General features: G+C 43.5%; 1 protein-coding gene across 1 annotated transcript in view; it reads right to left on the minus strand.

Moving 5' to 3' along the window:
- Positions 1-22,845, minus strand: part of ANO3 (anoctamin 3) — a 542,814-nt gene that overhangs the window by 9,854 nt on the left and 510,115 nt on the right. The window contains exons 20-23 of the mRNA XM_082269831.1: positions 12,820-12,877; positions 9,770-9,867; positions 7,961-8,106; positions 3,534-3,686 (exon numbers count right to left, since the gene is read on the minus strand). Coding sequence (XP_082125957.1) covers positions 3,534-3,686; positions 7,961-8,106; positions 9,770-9,867; positions 12,820-12,877 — 455 coding nt within the window. The remainder of the gene's footprint in view (positions 1-3,533; positions 3,687-7,960; positions 8,107-9,769; positions 9,868-12,819; positions 12,878-22,845) is intronic.

The raw sequence follows: 22,845 nt of genomic DNA on the forward strand, positions 1-22,845 counted from the left end.
GCCACAGCCATTCACACTTAGAATCACGCCCCTAGGGACACACACAGCCCCTCCCGCTCAAATAAAGTTAACCCCTTCACTGCCAGTGTAATTTTACAGTAACAGTGCATATGTAGAGCACTGATTACTGTAGAAATGTCACTGGTAACCCCAAAAGTGTCAAAAATGTCAGTCAAGGGTCCGATCTGTCTGCCCCAATGTCGCAGTCCCGCAAAAAAAAAAATCGCAGATCGCCGCCATTACGCGTAAAAAAAAAAAAAACAACAAAAATGACAAAAATCTTTCCCTTTGTTAGTAAACGCGATAACTTTTGCGCAAACCAATCAAAATACGCTTTTTGCGATTTTTTTTTATCCAAACATGTGTAGCATAAAACAAATTGGCTGAAAATGTTAAAAAATTTTGATTTTTACATTTTTTTGGGGGAATTTCATATAAAAAAACGTGAAAAATATTGCTATTTTTGCAAAATTGACGCTCTTTTTTGTTTATAGCGCATGATCAAAAAATTGCACAGGTGATCAAATACCACCAAAAGAAAGCTCTATTTGTGGGAAAAAAAGGACATCAAATTCGTTTAGGTACAGCGTTGCACGACCGCGCAATTGTCTGTTAAAGTCACGCAGTGCCGAATCGCAAAACACCCCCTGGTCAGGAAGGGGGTAAAATCTTCCGGGGCTTAAGTGGTTAAAGGGGTGTAGCAGGAGGTATGTTCTTTACCTACATACTTTTGCCCATAGATGTCCACTCTGTTCACATTAGAGGGATTCCTGTTGCATCTTCAAGGCAGGAAGTGGTGGAAAATCTTCCCAACTGGCCAAAAACACTTCCATACTATATTTAATGCGAAAAAGAAAAATTTGGGCTTTACGCACTCTTTAAGTGAATGTAAGTATCAAAATCTGTCTTTAGGGACAGGCAGGGGTGGATGCCAACACTGGAGCCCACCAACCTGCAACATCGTGGCCTGACACATAGTAATGCCCGCCATGTGCCCACACAGCGTCTTCAAAATTCACAGAAGCCCAAAAGACTGCTTACGTCCATACACAGATATAAGCATAGATCTAACCTTCCTCCCATCAGCTGCTTCTCCACCCGCTTTACCCCCTTTTCTTGACTGTCTGCATATAGAGAGGCACAGTCTATTTTCTCCACTACAGGTGGCGCTCAACTGCACAGGCAGTGCAGAGGGGAGAAAGTCATTAGGAACATGGTTCCTCTATAATTTCCTGGGTCACTGGGGCAGCGATCTGATAGGATGCTGACAGCTCAAGTGACTCTGGTGGCCAACTTGGGTCAGGCAAAGATTGCTTAAAATGGATATTCACTGAATCTGAGCACCACAAACCAAAAACTGGTTTGTAGTGCTCTATTAAACACTATTTAATTCATTTTTATTATTCAAAGCAAACTCCCCCATCCATCCATGTTTCCACGCTTTATTTTGTTGAAAAATCGCTTTGAAAAACATCCTCTAGCATTCCTGACCATGGCAAGCTTAAGTGAGGGCAAATGATTCATGAAGCATTTACTTGCTGGAATCCATCTCCCCATAGCTCAGTCAAGCATGCAGGAGAGTGTGCTTAGCTGAGAAAGCCTCTCCTCCTCTCCTTCCCTCCTGAAAGCTCCTGGGATGTACAGGCACATCTCATAAAATTAAAATATCATCAAAAAGTTAATTAATTTCAGTAATTCAATTCAAAAAGTGAAATTCCTATATTTTACATAGCTGTGTTACACACAGAGTGATACAGTATCTCATAAAAGTGAGTACACCCCTCACATTTTTGTAAATATTTTATTATATCTTTTCATGTGACAACACTGAAGAAATGACACTTTGCTACAATGTAAAGTAGTGAATGTACAGCTTGTATAACAGTGTATATTTTCTGTCCCCTCAAAATAACTCAACACACAGCCATTAATGTCTAAACTGCTGGCAACAAAAGTGAGTACACCCCTAAGTAAAAAGGACCAAATTGGGCCCAAAGTGTCAATATTTTCAGGGCTCAGTTTCAGGGTCTAGGCAATCTTCTTATAGCCTAGGCCATCTTTATGTAGAGCAACAATTCCTTTTTTCAGATCCTCAGAGAGTTTGCCATGAGGTGCCATGTTGAACTTCCAGTGACCAGTATGAGAGAGTGAGAGTGATAACACCAAATTTAACACACCTGCTCCCCATTCACACCTGAGACCTTGTAACACTAAGGAGTCACATGACCCGGGGGGGGGGGGCTAATTGGGCCCAATTTGGACATTTTCACTTAGGGGTGTACTCACTTTTGTTGCCAGTGGTTTAGACAATAATGGCTGTGTGTTAGAGTTATTTTGAGGGGGACACCAAATTTACACTGTTATACAAGCTGTACACTTACTACTTTACATTGTAGCAAATGTAATTTCTTCAGTGTTGTCACATGAAAAAAATATAATAAAATATTTACAAGAAGTATCTTCACTATAAGAAGATACTCACTTTTGTGAGATACTGTATATTTCAAGCATTGCTTTCTTTTAAATTTGGTGATTGTGGCTTACAGCTGGTGAAAACCCAAATTTCAAACTCTAAGAAATTTAAATATTACATAAGACCAAAAAAAAATTTTAATACAGAAATGTTGGCTTACTGAAAAGTATGTCCATGTACAGTATAGTATGCACTCAATACTTGGTCGGGGCTCCTTTTCCATGAATTAATGCTTCAATGCGGCGTGGTATGGAGGCGATCAGCTTGTGGCACTGCTGAGGTGTTACAGAAGCCCACGAAGGACACTGGCTTCCTGGCCCCGCTCCTTAACAACCAGCTTACACTGCACCCTGATTGGGGAAAGCTTTCCCCAATCAGGGTGCAGAATGCATTGCAGGGTGTTCGTCGGGGTGTGAGCACAGCCAGAAAATTTGGGTGTTCAGCCAAATGTTCGGCCCAAACTCATGTTCAGGCCAAACCATTCTCCCATCTCTAGCTGAGGTCTGCTCTGCTACACGCCGTTGTCATCTGTGAGTGTGCCCGTTTGGGGTTTCTTCCGCCGGGCTTATTGTAAACTGTTTTGCTTTGAGTTCAATACAAGTTCTTTCAATCACATCTGGACTAAGTGTGTGCTATTGCTGCCACACCAGGCATGAAGCCTGGTATCATGTGATAGCCAACCCTAAGTAGAAGTGATAGCAGAGCCCTATCTTCTCCCCCCCCCCCCCCCTACAGTTGGCTACGGGTGTAGGCTAAGTGTAACTAAGCTGCACTAAGATGTAATGTCTGCTATGAAAAAATCTGACTTCAGTGCCTGAACAAAATTTACAGATAAAACAGCACCTCCAGATGTATATCAACCGCGTATTTAGCTGCTTGCCTGGAGTTCAGCTTTAAAACAATTCATTCGATTTAAGAAATCAAACCTTATTTATTTTAATAATTATTATACGTTATTAGGTGGCCAAGCAAATTGTTTATACCATATGATAACCATAAGTATAGCAGTATTATGATGTATTCTAACAGTTGCAGAATGCTATCATCATTCTATACTTGCCTATATCAGTTGCTCGGGCTGGCATAGGTCTTCTCCACTGTGTGACAAACTTATAAGCATCCAGTCTGATTTCAATAATATTGTTTAGCAGTGCCAGGAGCGGAGCCAGTGGGAAAGCCGCAACAAAGATGGTGGTAAATCCAAACTGAATGACTGAATATTGGAAAGAGCATTCGATATTAGATTAAATTAACACACAATATAAAAATGTATTGAGGCAAGTAGTGCTAAAACACTTATCATACAGTATATTCATTACTGCTGCATTGGATTTCAGGATTTCATTATATTCAGCATGTAGCGAGGTGATTGGTTAGAATAGAGAACGGGAGAAACACTGCCCACAGCTGCCCTGCGGTGCTGAACAGGTTAACAGTTATATCAGCAAAAGGAGGGAGCTGCTGAGCAGGAAGCGTTCTAGATTGAGTTAGGCAGCACTGCACAGTGGGCACTGTAGTCCAGAGGAGAGAGACTCTACTGTAACCAAGAACTCAATCAGGATCCAGAGTGCTTAGCTCTGGGTGGCCGACAGTCCCCTAAGTGCAGAGCAGAGAGTGATCTAATCACTGTGTGACCAGATGGTGAGCTTCAATATCACCAGGACTGGTGAGCTGCTGCTGTGGGGATTTACTGTCTGCTGTTAGAAAGGCTGGGTCCTTTAGGAACTGACCATACAGCAAAATAGTAGCCCTGTTGCTGCCTGCAGGTCTGACGGACTATTCTCATGTTCACCAAGCTACAATTGGGCCTCAATATTAGTCGGCTGAAGAGATAGGACTAAAGACTTCCCCTTTTCAGCTGCTACACAGAGAACTTTACCTATTGCTTATGCTAAGAGGTACCTCTCGGGAACATTGCATCATATTCTAACCATTCTCCTAGAGTTAATAGTAGTATTATTTACATTGTAGTTAATGCTCATATGGACCTTTTATTGCTGACTTTGCTGATTCCAGTCTAGTAGTATAGAACTCTATTCTAAGTTACTTTGGTATAGTGTTTATATTGTCTAGCAGACTGTGTCTGAAACTTCTGTGGGCTCATTTATGCTCAAACCACTATTCATTCTAACCAGTTTGAATACATTGAGTAAATTTACCACTAAACTGTCTTGTATCTATTTCCTGGTACCAATTCACAGCAAAGTTAAAGCTATCTATACTGCTTGCAGTAATTTACAATAAACCAGGTGTGTCACAAGGGCTGAGGTTGTTCTTGGAGTTGAGGCACAGAACAGGGAACCCAAATGACCAAGCAGTTCTTGCAGGAGTAGTGCTACATGTATGTATAATATCTTTGTGTTGACATCAAGTGGCAATTCAGTGTATCTACAATATAGCCTCCTCCCTTCTTCTCCGTGTTTCCTCAGTAAGCTATTAGCCTTCATAGCAGACAAAAGAGTTAGAAGATCATTGTCTCTTTACACTTCAAATGGCCAGTTAATATTCCATACACTGCATTTTATCAAGTAAAGCTACAATGGATTAAACTGTCTTATTGGAGAGTTAAGCTGTCTGTTGAGGTTGCTTATTTAGCAGGTGATCATGCTGGCTTGATGGACTGAGGTCTAAAGGAGGTATGTCAATACATAAAGCAGTGTTTGAAACAGAACACAAGTCATAACTTTTTTATTTGGTTTGGTTGGGTCCAAGTTCAAAAGGTCAGTCTGCCCATTGTTATTTCAGTTTTTGGTAGGAATGGGCCGAACACCCCCCCCCCCCCCTGTTCGGTTCGCACCAGAACATCTCAAACAGGAAAAAAGTTCTATTAAAGTCTTTGGGACACGAACATGAAAAATCAAAAGTCCTAATTTTAAAGGCTTATAGTATATGCAAGTTATTGCCATAAAAGTGTATAGCTATAGCTGCGGGAATGAATGATGGCACCGGGATGAGTGGACGTGGTTCCCTCTTACATCACTACAGACAGATTTTGAGACTGGCCTCTGTCAAATTAGACATACCTGCACATAACGACTTCACTCCCCTTTGGTATAACAAAATGCTTCCTGAACTTCTGACAGTGCCTGACTCAGAGTTTTGGTGTCTTGGGGGGAGTTTATTACCTCTCACACCTGATATCTGTGGGCTCACTGAAAACATTTGATGCCCTGAAAGTGGAGTTTACCCTCCCCAATCATATGCTTTTCCGGTTCCTACAGGTCCGTCATGCTCTACACGCTCAATTCCCAGACTCCATGCCTCATCTCTCTCGCAATCCTCTCATGGAGATGATCAAAAGCGAAGACCCCCAGAAATGAATATCTATATTTTATGACATGCTGCATACCCCTTCCTCGACGAAACTAGCCTATGAAGTTAAAACGCGATGGGAGGGGGACCTGGGGAGCCTGGAGGATGATGACTGGGGTGAGGCACTGGACACATGTAAAGCAGTCTCGCCCAAATTGTCAGATAGATTGACTCAAATGTACTGTATATTCTCCATCGCACGTACATCACGCCTGTGCGCCTAGCTAAATTCAATCAGAGCCAGTCCTCTACCTGCCTAATGTGCCAGTTGGCACCAGGCACGTTCTACCACCTTCTGTGGTCCTGCCCCTATGTGCAAGGCTATTGGAAGCAAGTGGTGGATTTCCTACACAACAACATGGGGTCCCCTTTGACCCTGGATCCCAAATCATGCCTACTGGGCATCTTTCCGGATGTCAATATCGATAAACACACAAACATTTTTGTACATGAAACGCTTTTCTCTGCTCGTAAATTGATAGCTAAATTCTGGATGAGGCAGACCCCCCCAAGATTTCCAGACTGGAAGGCTGACGTAAATAACACCCTACCCTATAAAAAATTAATTTATATCAATAGGGGATGTCCTATGAAATATAACAAAGTCTGGGACAGCTGGCTCAATGTATCTGACACAGGTGTGTAGTGATGATGACCTTACGTCCCCCTCCTGAGTGATTCTTGCCTCAACCTGACTTACGCAGGTCATGTTTTCTTTACCCCACCTGTGTATAAATACGTGGCATGATTATACTCCTCGCAAACCTAGATGTAACTGCTTTCCTACGTTCTTTCTTTGTGCCTTATTTTGATCTCCTGACATCGTCTGTGTGTATTATCTGGTTACTGGTTACTGACTGTTACTAAACTATGCATCTGTACGTATGCTTGTAAACTGTACTTTTTGTATGTTTTTGTTCTAATAATAAAACCGTTTAATTAAATAATATAGGGACCCGGGTACTGCCCTGGGGGACATGTATCAATGGAAATTCTTTTTTTTAAATGATCATTTTTAAAGGAGCACTGATTTTAATGATGCTTAAAGTGTAAAAATGAAAAATTCCTTTAAATATCATGCCTAGGGGGTCCCCTTAGTCTGCCTGTAAAGCGGAGCATCTGTACGATGTATGGAGGCTCCTGCAGCTACTGCCATTTCTAAAGGAAAACATTTCATTAAAACTTGCTCACGGCTGTAATGTATTGCTGGCTCCTGGCAATACAGAAAAAAAGGCGTGGGGTCCCCGCCAAAATAAAAAAATAAAATAATGGCGTTGGGCCCCCCAAATTCCATACCAGACCCTTATCCGAGCATGCAGCCTGGCAGGTCAGGAATGAGGGGGGGAACGAGCGAGCACCCGCCCCACATGCCTTTAATATGGGGGGGTGCTTTGGGGCAGGGGGAGCCTATGTTGATGGGGACAAGGGCCTCTTCCCGACAAGCCTGGGCTGTGGCTGTGGGGGTCTACTGGTGGAGGACTTATCGGAATCTGTAAGCCATCTTTAACAAGGGGGCCCCCAGATCCAAAAAAAAAGGCAGGAAACAAGTTTTGACAAGTCCTTTAGTAAAAAGAAAAAAAATAGTGTCTCTCAATGTAAATACATTGTCAATCACGACGCCCACCTACCTAAAAACTAGAAAAAATGCAAAAAACGCTTCACCTCCTAAAAGGCTACCCACAGTATACCCGCTCTTCGGCTTTGACAGTTCTTTTATAGGTAAGGAAGGGGGCCACCAGGTTACGTCACCCGGTGGCATTGGCCCCTTCTGGCGTCATGTGACGTCATGTGCGTCAGAAGGGGTTGTACCACGAAGTGGCGTAGCCGGGTGGCCCCGCATCTTGCCAATAAAAGAACTGTCAAAGCCAAAGAGCAGACATACGACGGGTAGCATCTTAGGAGGCAAAGTGTTTTTTCATTTTTTCTATTTTTCGGGATCGGCCGACGTCATGATTGACAATGGATTCAGAACGAGGGACACTATTTTTTTTTTTCTTTTTAATAAAGGATTTGTCAAAAACTGTTTCCTGTGGTTTTTACTTTTTTACACTTTTTTGGTAAATGGGTAGGGGTACAATGTACCTGATACCCATTCACATGCTCATTGTTGCGGTTTACACTTTTAATTTGATAATCCATATGTGTTGGGTGTGTGTTTATTTACACTGAATTTACCCATTTCTAAGTACTCCTCCATAAGTCCATGAGCATTCATTGGCTGCAGGTTCCAGTCTTTTTCCCACTGAGGTAAGGTTATTTTGTGTTCTACTGCCTGTCCACCTTTCTTCATTTTTCTTCTCGACCACCAGTTCTGCAGTAAACTGTTGCAAAGGATAAATCACAGAAAATATATAAAGTTATATATATTTTTTAATAAATGGGTTTCTTAAATATATTGGGGTGATGATCATTGACAAACTAAAGCCTCCTTATAGAAAACTAGTTAGCAGACTAGTTACAGGCTGCAAAAGTCCACTGTACATTTCTCCAACACCACACATTAAAGAGAGTCTCCATCCATCTAAAGAATTCTTCTACTTTCACCCAAGTTGTAAAACAAGTTGTACCTTGACAACCATCTAATTTGTTCAGTAAACCAATTCCAACACAATAGCAGCAGCTTTACCAAAGACATGGATGTCAAGAGGCAAATTGATTAAAGTCATTGGATGGGTGCCCTTTTCCAGAGGCATGTTAGGAAGTATGTTAGGTCTGTATTAAAGGAGTTGTAAAGTCAGAATTTTTTTTTAACTTAATGCATTGAGTTAAAAATCCTTCTGTGTGCAGCAGCCCCCCTCGGCCCCCCTAACACTTATCTGAGGTCCCTCTCTGTCCAGCGATGTCCACGAGTGTCTCAGCCATCAGAGATTCTCCCACCTGATTGGCTGAGATACAGCAGCGGCACCATTGGCTGTTGCTGCTGTAACTCAACGTCAGCTAGCTAATTAGAAGAGAGAGGGGGCAGGGCCGGGTCAGGGCTCCATGTCTGAATGGACACAGGGAGCTATGACTCGGCTCGGGTTCCCCCATATCAAGCTGCTTGCTGTGGGGGCACTGAACAGGAGGGAGGGGCCAGGAGATTAGAAGAGGGACCTGAGAAGATTGACTAGAACAGAGCAGGTAAGTATAACATGTTTGTTATTTTTATAGCAAAGAAAACTAAACTTTACAATCCCTTTAAGCTAAGAACACACTATAAGCTTTTAATTTTTTTTCCGTTCAACCCAGATTGCGGTACTAACATAAGAGATATTAGTGGGGTGATGTCCCCTGCTGAGCTATTGTGTTGTGACAGGGGGACTGCCACCCACCAGAACACATTGATCAGTACTCGTAGTCATTGGATGCTGCCTTTCCAGTATGTTCTTTCAACAAAAGCTGGTCTTGAGACCAGCTTCTCTTGGACACTGCACTGTACACACAGGCCAAATGTCCACCAGATCCTGCTGAACCGACCATTTTCTGGGCGATTTTTGGCCCGTGAGTACCCAGCCTTAAATGTAAATGTTTGGCATCAACAGGGAGATATGGAAAGTTCAAGTTGATACAACAGTGTTCAATTCAGGTCTTTTTCAGCCACATTTCATTTTTTAGCCTCAAAGAGTAACTCAAATAATGCTTTTTCCATACAAAGGAATAACCAAACATAGAACACAATGCATACCCTCTGCCTTTTGACACACTGTTTTAGAGACCCACACTCTTCCCTAAACTGGAACTTTCTGTTTTAAACCCACTTGTAGCTTCTCCATCCTGGCAAAATTAAAATCATAAAGTGGTGGCAAGGAAACCCACTTTTGCTCTCCCTGGATTCTATTATTTCTGTCATGCACACTTCCTCTGGATCCTTATTTTATTATTAAAACTGCTAAGGCCTGGATGGCAGGTGGGCTTTGTCCCAGATCATCGCCCATCAGTTGACCATCTTGAAACCATACTTTAAAATAATAAGCCGTATTAGAAAACTGAAAATATATTACTTACGGATAACCTAATTCCATGAAGTTATTCCACATTTGTTTCAGAACCATGATAACGCCCATTTGTAAACAGAGGTCTATAAGGCACCCACTTGGATGACACTAAAAAGAAATAGGTAAAATGTACCATTACCAATGTGGACCTGATAATACCAAATTAAATTTGGAAACTGTTCTACCCAGCTAGAAGAAGGATAGGCGTCCTCTCCATGCTTCCTCCAGCTGGAGCACATGAACGTCAAAATGAAGTGGAATCAATCATGCTCAACACAAACATAGATCTATACTCAGACAAAAAAAAACTAAATGGGGAAGACTCAACTGACACCTTGGTCCTTTTCTGCAATCACATTTTTGTGTTTCTATCACAAGAATACTAATTGGGAGATGGTGAACTGTATCGGCTGTTGTGATAAACAGAGATTGTACAATCAGATTGTAATATTTTAGTAGTGCTAAAGGAGATTGTATAGTTAAATTGTAACAGGTATGGTCAACTTTATACTCATTGATTACTAGTAGCTCTTAATGGTGGTTTCTGTATTCTTTACAGCATTTAGCAAAGGGCTCCAAATATAGAGATATCCACAGTTTCAAATACCACCTCCATTACAAGCAAATATTAAATCCTATTTTTGGTGGATTTTATCATAAATTAAGAAGTCTCTGTTATGTGTCATGCATTTTAGAATGCTAATGCAAGTTACATTAGACAGAGGAGGACTACACAACTACTAGGAACTGCCATAAAGCACATCAAATGTATTTGAGAGTGGTACCATGTTTCCCCGAAAATAAGACCTACCCTGATAACCTACTGTTATTTTCGGGGAGGACTGCAATATAAGCCCTACCCTGAAAATAAGCTCTAGTTTACTGTCTGTAAATTCCTAGTGTAGCAAGGTTTCCAGGCCTATGGCCTGATGTGGGTCTGCCATTAGTACCGGAATCCTCTCCAGCCCATGGGAGCTGAGTCCCCGGGTGTGACAACTGAAGCAGCGACAACTCCGCACCTTTGTTTGTGTTTTTTTTATTGGAATTAGGGGATGGGAGAAGGGAATGAGTGGGATACTCCTTGCCGCTCAAACTAATTACAATTGGGACTTTTACTCCTGAAATGCCCGTTGGCGCTTCTGTGACACCAGCCGACACCAGCCAACGCTCACTGACACTGAGAACACTCTGTAGAACAGAAGAAGTGCTGAACCCTCGACTTATAGTCCAGAAGATCCAAGACTGAGAACTGTAGAACTCCTGACACTGTTGTACTATGAAAGTCACTGTATACTTTCCCCCGCCTGGCACAGATTGAGGTAGTATATTGTAGAACTCTGTATAGCTGTCACTTTAACTGGCACGCTCTGTGCAATTCAGGGCCCAGACTGCAGGTGCCCCCTTTAACCTTGAACTCTTCAGGGTCCGCTCACTATGTACCCCTTCTGTAGCTTCAGGGTCCTCAACCTAGGTACCCCCTTTACGGCTAGCTGACACTGGATCCCAGAACCTCTTCCGAAGTGGTCCCCTCTAACTTCAGGCAGACCCCCAGGGGCAATCCTCAGTACTCACGACCTGTGTAGGCTTTCCTAGGACTGGACCCCTCTCTCTCTTCGCAGGCTCTCGGCACACCGGATCCCCTCAGCTCAACTCAGCACTCTCTGGATTCTCAGGCGACACCCTGAGACATCCACCTTCCTCAGACAGGAGGAAAGACAGCCGCACTCTCCTTCCTGGGACTCTGCTCCCACCAAAGACACCGTGCCATGCACTTCCCCCCAAACTTATACCCTCTCCAAGAAACCTTTGCAGCATAATCTGCCTTCAGGAGTAGTTACAAGCTGGGATGTGCCCCTTGATTGGGCTTCCCACACTGCCCTATGAGAATCCTCTCACAGGAGCCAATGGGGATACTTCTCCCCTCAGCAGGCACATCTGGAAGCCCTTACACCCTAGCTAAATAAATCACAACCCTGCTGTTAGGCAGACAAGGCCCACTATACATTTACCTAGCACCTACCTGTAGGGTGCTACACCAGCATACATTTTATTACCGTTTTATATAATGTCCAGGGTGTTTCTGTAATATAATAGTGTGAAATACCTTCGGTACAGCGCTGCACGGCGCTCAGCTGATTCCCCACTCTGCTCTTCTCCTCTTCTCTTTACTGTTAGAGGAGGATCTCAGCCCCTCCCCTCTACAGTGTTCAGAGCGGGTAACAGAAGCATTATATTATAATGGTGTAAAATACCTTCGGTACAGCGCCGCTCGGTGCTTCTGTGACCCCTAGCTGTAAGCGGGGGAGAGGAGAAGCTGAGATCCTGAACGGCGCTATACTGAAGGTATTTCACACTATTATAATATAATGCTCGGTGCTTCTGTGACCCGCTCTGAGGGGAGGGACTGAGATCCCCTATTGACAGCTATGAGAAGCGAAGGAGAGGAGAGCGGGAGATTAGCTGAGCGGTGCTGTACTGAAGGTATTTCACACTATTATAGTATACTGCTTGGCAGTTGGCACTTCTGTGACCCGCTCTGAGAGGAGGGACTGAGATCCCCTATTGACAGCTATGAGAAGCGAAGGAGAGGAGAGCGGGAGATTAGCTGAGCGGCGCTGTACTGAAGGTATTTCACACTATTATAATATACTGCTTGGCACTTCTGTGACCCACTCTGAGGGGAGGGACTGAGATCCCCTATTGACAGCTATGAGAAGCGAAGGAGAGGAGAGCGGGAGATTAGCTGAGCGGCGCTGCACTGAAGGTATTTCACACTATTAGATTACAGAAACACACTATACATTATATAAAACAGTCATAAAGTGGATTCTAGGATTTTACAAACACTAAACTAGGTTATCCTGACAGGCAGGGAGGGGGATAAGACTTACCCCGAAAATAAGCCCTACTGTGTCTTTTAATATAAGACCAGGGCTTATTTTAGGGGAAACTCGGGTATGTAGCTCAGGAACCACTGATTGGATATCACTACCTTTGACCTTCGATCAAATAATTCAAAATATTTTAAAACATTTGTTTCAGTTTAGTAGTTTGTTTTACCTCTTCCAGCCTCCATCTTTCAAAAAGTCTGTTATATTTGCCAGGCCTCCCTGCAAACCTGTAAAAAAAAATACATATTTATTTTTACTGAAATACTTGTGGACAGATTCCTGCTTTTTACAATACTTCTCAACTCTCTGAATACCTTGCTGGATCCGATCTGTCTAAATTCTTGAACATCCCCATATGGTTTATCCCTTCATTAAAAAAAATTATCTGTTTGAAGGTTATTGTGTATGAATCACCCATGGTGTTAAAGAGAATCTATAAACATTGCTTACTCAGGGTAATGTGACAGCTTTTCTTGAAAGCCCACCACTCCATCCAGTGATAATCAACTATATTGTGTTCCCTCTGATGCTCCATTGGAGCCATTGGAAATTCCTAGCCTTTTTAAGTATGCGGAAGCATAAGGGACCATAAGGTCTTCTCTCCTTTCTACCAGGACATGCAGTGACCACATCTGGGCAGTTTATTGCCAGGTCTGAAGACATGAGGGAGAGTAGCAGGTCATTAACCCTGTGTAAGCTCTGACTCTGACTGATAGGAACCCACACAGAGCTTAGACACACAACTCTGATTTAGGAATGGAGCAGTGAGCAGTGGAGCATTTTACATTTTTCATTTAAGTGGTTCTAAATCTTTGTTGCTTTGTTTAAAAAAAAAAAAAAATTAAAAAACAAACATGTATATACTTACCTGCTCTGTGCAATGCTTTTGCACAGAGCAGCCCTGATCCGCTTCTTCTGGGGTCCCCGCTGATGCTCCAGGCCCCTCTTTTTCGGAGGATGTCCCCAAGGAAAGCTGCTTTCCATGGGGGCACCTGTGCGTGCTCACTCCTGAGTCCCACTGCTGTGTCCATTGACACAGACAGCAATGAAATGATCTTATTTGCTATCATTTGGTCTGTGAAATATACCATTTAAAGTGTTTTGTTATATCTGTTCGATAGATTAAAAAAAAATTACCTGTTGATGTTGCTAGAACTCTTGTGAGCTCATAACTTCCTATGCTCTTTCCCTGTGCTGACAGTTATCAAAGTAGAACTATAGGCAAAACTTTTTTTTCCTGTTTTGGAAAGTACAAGGGAGAGTTCTAACCCGTCAGATTTTTTTTTTCACTTTCTGCATCCCATTTTGTCCCATAGCCAAACAGGCAGTGAGAGGAATCCCTGCAAATCTGGGGACCCCCAGATTACCAGAACCAGTGTCCCCGTTGGAAGATTTCCTCTATATTATTTTTCTGAAGACAACCAAAAATTTTGGATTTTCTTTACTTTCTTTTTTTAAAGAAAAGAGCAAACAGGACAAATAGAGAGAAGAAATCTCCTTAATAGGGGCACAGGCAGCAATAAAAACTATTAAAGTATTAACTATATTCTTATCAGAGTACTACAGAATCACACCCCTCTATGTCATAGAATATAAGAGAGGGGTGGGGTTCTGTAATCTTTCTTGTTTTTGTTGCCCTGATATAGAAGGACGAGTGAGTTTGTCATCCTAGGACAGGAAGTGTGCTATTGGTAGAATCAGCAGGTGAAAAATACAAGGTGTTCTACATATGATGGCAATGCCAAACAAGCCCAGTGTGGTCAGTATGCAGTTGGGCAGCTGCTCAGCACAAGACCCCGAAGAATGAGCAGATTGCTGTAGTTTCCCCAACTACTATTATGATTGTCAGTTTCCACAGTGGTGCCTGAGGTTTGTGATATGCCTACTTACAATGGTCCAGCTGGGCAATTAGGATCATACCTTAAGCTCAGCTTTAAAGAACATTTTCAGAAAAATTAAAAGTCAGCATTTAAAATACTATAACCAGGATGAGGAGGTGGAGAGCGCTCTGGATAACAGATTCTGGCCAGAGGAGATGTCCGCAATGGGATGGATGCAGATTAGGCAAACGTGTCTCAGCGGCACTTGGGCAGTAACTCCAAGAGGGAAACAAGCTTTGGTACAAAGAAAGCAAACAGAAGATAACTCTAAGTACAGAAACAAAAATACTTTTATTGCCAAAATCTAAAAATGCACTACCAATGAATAAAAACAGGGCTCATCATAGAGTGTGGAAAGGAATCCAGTGGCAGGTAGTCCTAGGAATAGTTCAGTGTGCAGCTCAGTGGTGTAAGAGCCAGCCGACCAGCAGAGGGGGGCCACAGGAGAGAGGACCAGCAAGGAAGGCTGCGTTGCCGGACCAGCGTGGATCGCAGGACCCAGATGTGACGTCAGCAGGAGGCGCCCGAGGCCGGTGTGGAATGCAAGTGCCAGGAAGTGACATCAGAGGGGCTGTCACTGACGTCACTTCCTGGCACTTGCGTTCCACGCTGGTCTCGGGCGCCCCCCCGCTGACGTCACCTCCGGGTCCTGCGTTCCACGCTGGCCCCGACAGAGCGGCTGTCCTTTCTGGTCCTCTCTCCTGCGACCCCACTCTGCTGGTCGGCTGGGTCTTACACAGAGATGTATAGTAACTAAGTAGAACTACTTCACTACTGTACTTAAGTACCGAAAGGCGGTATCTGTACTTTCCTGGAGTATAATTGTTTTCTCCTACTTCCACTTTTACTTCACTACATTTTTTCAATGAATACTTCTACTCCGATATTTTTTTTTTTGTGCTGCATAGTTACTCGTTACAATTATAAAAATTACCATTGCCAGAACAGTAGATGGCAGGTTTCATGAAGCTAATAACATGTGTATTATCAGTGCATACAAAAATAAAAGCTACTGTATGCATAAATAAAAGCTGCATTTGAAATAATAAAAAACAATATGATGTTCAAACTTTTGACTTCTTTCTTTAATAACTACATAACACAGTACTTGTACTTTTACTTTCAGTACTTGAGTAGCAATTTTTTTTTGAAAACTACTGGTACTTTTACTTTCAGTACTTGAGTAGCAAAATTAAAAAAAAAACTACTTGCAATACTTAAGTACAAAAAATGTTGAATACTTTAGTACTTCTACTCAAGTCACTTTTTGATCGAGCACTTCCACTTCTACTCAAGTCACTTTTTGATCGAGCACTTGTACTTTTATTCAAGTATGGGTTTTGAGTACTTTATACAACTCTGGTTTTACACCACTGAGCTGCACACTGGACCATCCCTGGGACCAACTGCCACTGGATTCCCTGACACACTCTATAATGAGGTCTGTTTTTATTTAATGCTAGTAAGTGCATTTTTATCTTTTGTTTCTGCACTTAAAAGGCGCCTTTTGTTTGCTTTCTATATAACTGCTAAGTTTTAATAAACAGGTACTTTCCAGCCTAGGTATCCATCACTTCACTCGAGCCAGTTCTTGGCTGGTCTTTGAGTCCCCGATGCCGCCATCTTGAGAGTGGGAGGCCTGCAGTGACTTCCTCCTGGCTCCCTGCCAGCTCCCCACTGTGCATGCCTGAGTTAGGATGTGCTTTGTGAATGGACTTGCAGCCTCCTGGGACCTGTGATACGTCCCAGGAAGTCAAGAAATTGGGAATGGGGGCCAATATCCACTCCAATCGCCTAGGCGATACAAGCGGAACTGGGAGTGGGTACCTGTAAAAAAAAAAAAACATTCTAATAAAAAAAATATATATAAAAAATCTATGGCTTGGCCCTCCAAAAATGGACCATTTCAAACTCACAAGATGTACCAAATGCTAAGGCCTGACACTGTGTATTAACCAGTTTTCATTTGATAAATTCCTTACATTTCGACAACCCTAGTCAATCCAAGCCTGTGATCAGGTAAAGCCCACATATGAACATTTTATTACTGAAAAAACTTGCAGAACTGGTCAAGTTTAAGCACATGCTGGGAAATCCCAGTCTCGTCTTTTGCCCTCAAGACAAGAGCTGGAACAGGCTAAACACAGAAAACCACGTACACAAATGCTTGCTTTTGTATTATAATACTGGAAGTCAATTGTCCTTCTCCAAACATGTGAAATCCATCTCTGCATATGTGAAGTCTAGTTAAATATATTAGCATTTCTCTTCTATGTTCCATCAGGTTAAGTAGGTTAATACCAGATTAAAACAAATGAAAGTCAATGGGTCATTCTGTTGTTATTGTGAGAATCCACCAATCATGCAAACAGCATTTTTTGCAGAGACACTCCCAAATAGGTCTTACTGCATGTTCTGAATTCCTTTGTAGTTTTACAATTTAGATTCCCCACATTTATCAGTTACTTAGATGTAGTCTGATATAAAATAAAAAAAATCAGCGAGGAACCCAATCAGGTTTACTTAGTAAAGCAGAGAATAGAGCAGTTATATACAAAATGAATTAACCCAAGACAGCCAATAAGAAATCATCTTTTAAGTCATCTGACCTGAATTGCTCAAAACTGAATGGTTGCTGCAAATTTAATTAACAAATTAGTTAATAAACTCCAAAGTATTATGTACATTATTTAGTAATTGTATTTGATTTACATGTACAGCAGAAAACCTCTGTTATCATCACTATAGGTTTACAGAATTACATAAAACAGGAGTAAGACTCGGTTCACATTACTGCGACTTGTCAGGTGACTTGTCAGCCTGACAAGTCACGCTCCCTCGCGGTCCATTGACCTCTACAGGACCCGTTCTAAGAGGAGCGACACAAGCCGCTCCGACTTAGAAAAAGGGTCCTGTACTATTTTGGGGCGACCTCGGAGCGACTTGCATAGACTTCCATTATGTGAAGTCCATGCAAGTCGCTCCGAAGTCGTGGTGCATGGTAATGCACAAGTCGCCCCCGAAGTAGTAAAGAGTTGTGTCGCCCCAGTGTGAACCGACTCAAAAGGGGTTGCCCTTGTTTTTTTATTTATAAAAAAGCAAACAAACATGCCTATACTAAGCCCCGGTTCACACTAGGACGACCTGTGAGGCGACCTGGTCGCCTCACAGGTCGCCTCCCATAGGAAAGCTGCGGACCCGTTCTAATAGGAGCGACACAAGTCGCTCCGACCTAGAAAAAGGGTCCGGAGCTTCTTTGGGGCGACCAGGAGGCGACCGCCATAGACTTTAATGTTATGAAGTCCGTGGCGGCCGCTCCGAGGTCGCGGCACGCTGCTCGCACCGCGATCTCGGAGGTCGCCCCTGCAAGTAGCGTCGCTCATATGTGAACCGGCGCTTACCTGCTCTGTGTAATGATTTTGCCCAGAGCAGTCCTGATCCTCTTCTTCTGGGGTGCCCCGCCAGCGCTCTAGGCCTCTCCTCTTCTTCGAGTGCCCCCACCAAAAGCCGCTTTCCTTGGGGGCACCTGTGCGGGCACGCGCTGAAATCCAGCAGCTGTGTCCATTGACACAGACAGCGAGACTCCCCCCCCCCCCCCTCCCATGCCACTGGATTTGATTGCCATCAACTGAAGCCAATTGCTACTGCTGCTATCCATCTGTCCAATGAGGCAGGAGACAGTGGTTGGAGCAGCCGCACTCATGCCCATCGCTGGATTGGATAAGGCTCAGGTGAAAAAAAGGGGGGTCTGGGGGGAGCTGCAGCACATAAGTTTTTTCACCCTAATGCATAGAATGCATTAAGGTGAAAAACCATGAGGCTTTACAACCAGGGATGGGCCAAACACCCCCCTGTTTGGTTCGCACCAGAACATCTCGAACAGGGAAAAAGTTCTAGGGAATATGCAAACTCTATTAAAGTCTATGGGACACGAACATGAAAAATCAAAAGTCCTCATTATAAAGGCTTATATGCAAGTTATTGGCATAAAAAGTGTATGGGGACCTGGGTACTGCCCTGGGGGACATGTATCATTGCAAAAAAAAATGTGTTTAACAATCATTTTTAACCACTTCCGGACCGGAAGATTTTCCTGCTTAATGACCAGGCCCTATTTTGCGATTCGGCACTGCGTTACTTTAACGGACAATTGCTTGGTCGTGCGACGCTGTACCCAAAAAAAATTTACATCCTTTTTTTCCCACAAATAGAGCTTTCTTTTGGTGGTATTTGATCACCTGTGCAATTTTTATTTTTTGCGCTATAAACAAAAAAATAAGTGACAATGTTGAAAAAAAAAAACAATATTTTTCACATTCTACTATATAACATTCCCCGAAAAATTTAAAAATCAAAATGTTTTAACATTTTAGGCCAATTTGTTTTCTGCTACATATTTTTGGTAAAAAAAAAAAAATCGCAACAAGCGTATTTTGATTGGTTTGTGCAAAAGTTATTGCGTCTACTTACTACGGGAAAGATTTATGTCATTTTTTTTTTTTTACTAGTAATGGCAGCGATCTGCAATTTTTTGCGGGACTGCGACATTGCGGCGGACAGATCGGACCCCTGACTGACATTTTTAACACTTTTGGGGGTACCGGTGACATTACTACAGTAATCAGTGCTAAAAATATGCACTGTTACTGTAATAATGACACTGGCAGGGAAGGGGTTAACACTATGGGTGATCAAGGGGTTAAATGTAAGCCTAGGGGAGTGATTCTAACTGTGGGGGGTGTTGGGCTTGTGAAATGATCATAGAGACATGCGATCCTATATAGCAAGATCACATGGTCTCTGTGATCATTGCAGGGAGAAGGACGGATGGCTGTGTTTACATCAGCTGACCGTCCTCCTCCCTCAGCAGGGAGAGACTGCCGGTGTCAGGCGGCAATCAAAGCTGCCTGACACACGCACAGGCTTCTCCGCTGACGAGCGGGGGCAGAATTGCGCTGCCGGTGGCGCGTGCTCGCCCCCTAGCCTCCTGAGAGCGAGCAACGTAGACCTACGTCAGTTTGCCCAGGAGTGGCTGCCTGCCACAGTAAATCTGTGGTGGGCGGTCGTAAAGGGGTTAAAGGAGCAGTGATTTTAATGATGCTTAAATTGAAACAATAAAAATGAAAAATTCCTTTAAATATCGTGCCTAGGGGGTCCTCTTTATGTACCTGTAAAGTGGCGCATCTGTACAATGTGTGGAGCCTGCTGCAGCAATACTGACATTTAAACTTGCTTGTGGCCCTTATGTGAGCATTCAGCCTGGCAGGTCAGGAAAGGGGGGGGACGAGCGAGCACCCCCCTGAACCATACCAGGCTACATGCCCTCAACATGGGGGGGTGGGTGCTTTGGGGGTAGGGGGGAGTGCTCTGCCCCAAAGCATCTTGTTCCCATGTTGATGGGGACAAGGGCCTCTTCCCGACAACCCTAGGCTGTGGTTGTGGGGGTCTGCAGGTGGGGGGCTTATCGGAATCTGGAAGCCCTCTTTAACAAGGGGGCACCCAGATCCCGGCCCCCCTCCTATGTGAATGGGTATCGGGCACATTGTGGATGGATTTACATCGAGGGACACTATAATTTTCTTTTTAATAAAGGACTTGTTAAAAACTTCCTGTGGTTTTTACACTTTTTGGTGAATGGGTACAGGTACGATGTACCTGATACCCATTCTCATAGGGGGGGGGAGGGATCTGGGGGCCCCTTTGTTAAAATTCCAGTGCAAACATTTTATAAAATTTCTAAATTGCTACATTTGTAAATCTCAAAAGCCAGTATAAAAGAATAGTAGTGGCAAAAAAGCACTTTTGGGTTTAACTAATCATTTTTATTTTTTTTGTATAATTCTCCTTTAAGGGGGTGTGACAGGGGGTGTCTCTTATGCCTACATACAGTACTTTTGCTAAAAGGTGTCCCTTGTTCCCATCTCAAAAAGTTGTGGAGACAGGCAAAAGAGAAGAACTTAAACATTTTAAAAAGTGTCGGACAGGCAAGGGTTTATTTTCTGCTTCATATTTTTTGTTCTGTGTGAAGCTCCCTGTTGTTTGGATGCTGGATTTGCTGTTTATGTCACTTTGATGCTGGAAGCGCAGTAAAGCTGGTTGCAGCCAATTTAAACCTAAACTGCTGTGTGGATTCTTACAAAACACTGATAGGGAAATACAACTCTAGGGAATCATTACTAAAATGTGTATTTGGGTAAAAAAACAAAACAAAAAAAAAGTCTTTATACATGACAGTATGCAGTTGTCAATGGTTTTTAACCACTTCAATACAGGGCACTTTCACTCCCTTCCTGCCCAGGCCAATTTTCCCCTTTTAGCGCTGTTGCATTTTGAATGACAATTGCGCGGTCATGCAACACTGTACCTACACCAAATTTATGTCATTTTCCCCCACAAATAGAGCTTTCTTTTGGTGGTATTTGATCACGGCAAGGTTTTTTCCTTTTTGCTAAACAAATAAAAAAAAGACCGAAAAGTTTGAAAAAAAAAAAAAAAGTTTTTTTGTTTATGTTATACAAATTTGTAAATAAATAAGTTTTTTCCTGCACTGATGAGACTGCACTGACAGGCACTGATGAGGAGGCACTGATGGGGTGGCACTGATGGGGTGGCACTGATAGGCGGCACTGATAGGTAGCACAGATATGCAGCATTTGTGGGCACTGATAGGCGGCACTGCTGGGCACTGATAGGCGGCATTGATGGGCACTGATAGGTGGCACTGACGGCACTGATAGGTGGCACTGATGGGCACTAATGGGCACTGATAGGCGGCATTGGTGGGCACTGATGGGCACTGATAGGCGGCACTGACGGGCGGCACTGATGGGCACTAATGGGCACTGATAGGCGGCACTGGTGGGCAACACTGAAAGATGGAAATGATGGGCACTGGTGGGCAGCACTGATAGGGAGGGCACTGGCGGGCAGCACTGATGGGGAGGGCAATGGGGGGCTCCCTGAGCCCTGATTGCCATCCCTGGTGGCCATAGTGGGCATCCCTGGGGTCATAGGTGGGCATCCCTGGGGTCATGGGTGGGCATCCCTGGTGGTTCTAGTGGCACCCCCCCCCCCCGAGGGTCTGCACTGGTAATCAATGATCTGATTACCAGTGCCGACCCCCCCCCCCTGTCAGGGGAGCCGCCGATCGGCACTCCTTTACTCGTGCCTGTCAGGCACGAACTAAGGAAAGCCGATCAACGGCTCTTCCTGTTTACTATGTGACCAGCCGTGATTGGACACGGCTGGTCACATGGTAAAGAGCTACGGCAGTAGGCTCTTTACCGAGATCAGAGATGCAGGGTGTCAGGCTGACACCTCGCATTAACGATCGCCGCTCTGCGCGCCCCCGAGGGGCGTGCAGTGCTGTATTATCCTGCCGCCGTCATATGACATCCGGTCAGGATAATACAACCACATTCCCGCCGTCAATCTGCTATAGGGTGGGCGGGAAGTGGTTAAAGTGATTGTATAGGCAGACATTTTAATTTTAAAAATAACAAACATGTTATACTTATCTGCTCTATGCAATGGTTTTGTACAGAGCAGCCTGTAAACCTCCTCTTCTGGGGTCCCCTGCCGGTGCTCCTGGCATCCCCACCCACCCCGATGTGTGCCCCCAAAGCATGCCGCTTGCTATAGGGGCACTCGTGCATGCTTGCATGAAACGCATTGGGTGAAGCTTCGTTCGTGAGGTTACGCCACCATATGAGAAACCAAGTGGCGTCTGCTGATGTAAGTGCTCAACGATTTACTTTTGTTTGCACCGGCTGATAAATTGTACAATACTGCAGTTTTAGTTAGTCTTGGTGAGCATTTAATCGATGAATAAAGAACAACTGCTTTTAACTTTATGTTTTTAACTTTATCTGACACCATTTGGCCCTGGCGGGGGTAACCACTTGCCATCTGGAAGATTCCCCCCCCCCCCCCATTTATGTTCAGGCCATTTTTTGCTTTTTGACACTGCGTTACTTTAACAGACAATTGCTCGGTCATGCAACACTATACCCAAAATATATACTTTATTCACATAATTAGAGCTTTCTTTTGGTGGTTTGTGATCACCACTGGGCTTTTTATTTTTTGCGCTATAAATAAAAAAAGACCAAAAATTTTGAAAAAACTGAATTTTTGTAAAATCTTACCTGTAAAATTCCTTTCTCTGAGTCCTCCGACAGTCGCCGCCTCTTCATATTCGTCACAATTGGGTAATTGACTTCCGCTTCATAGGAGTAGCTAGGCAACAGAATATGTTAATATTAAAGCTTTCAACATATCCCACCCCCAGGGGGTGGTCCCCTCAGGCAATTACC

This window comes from Pelophylax lessonae, assembly GCF_965119305.1.
Source record: "Pelophylax lessonae genome assembly, chromosome: 10".
Lineage (NCBI taxonomy): Eukaryota > Metazoa > Chordata > Amphibia > Anura > Ranidae > Pelophylax > Pelophylax lessonae.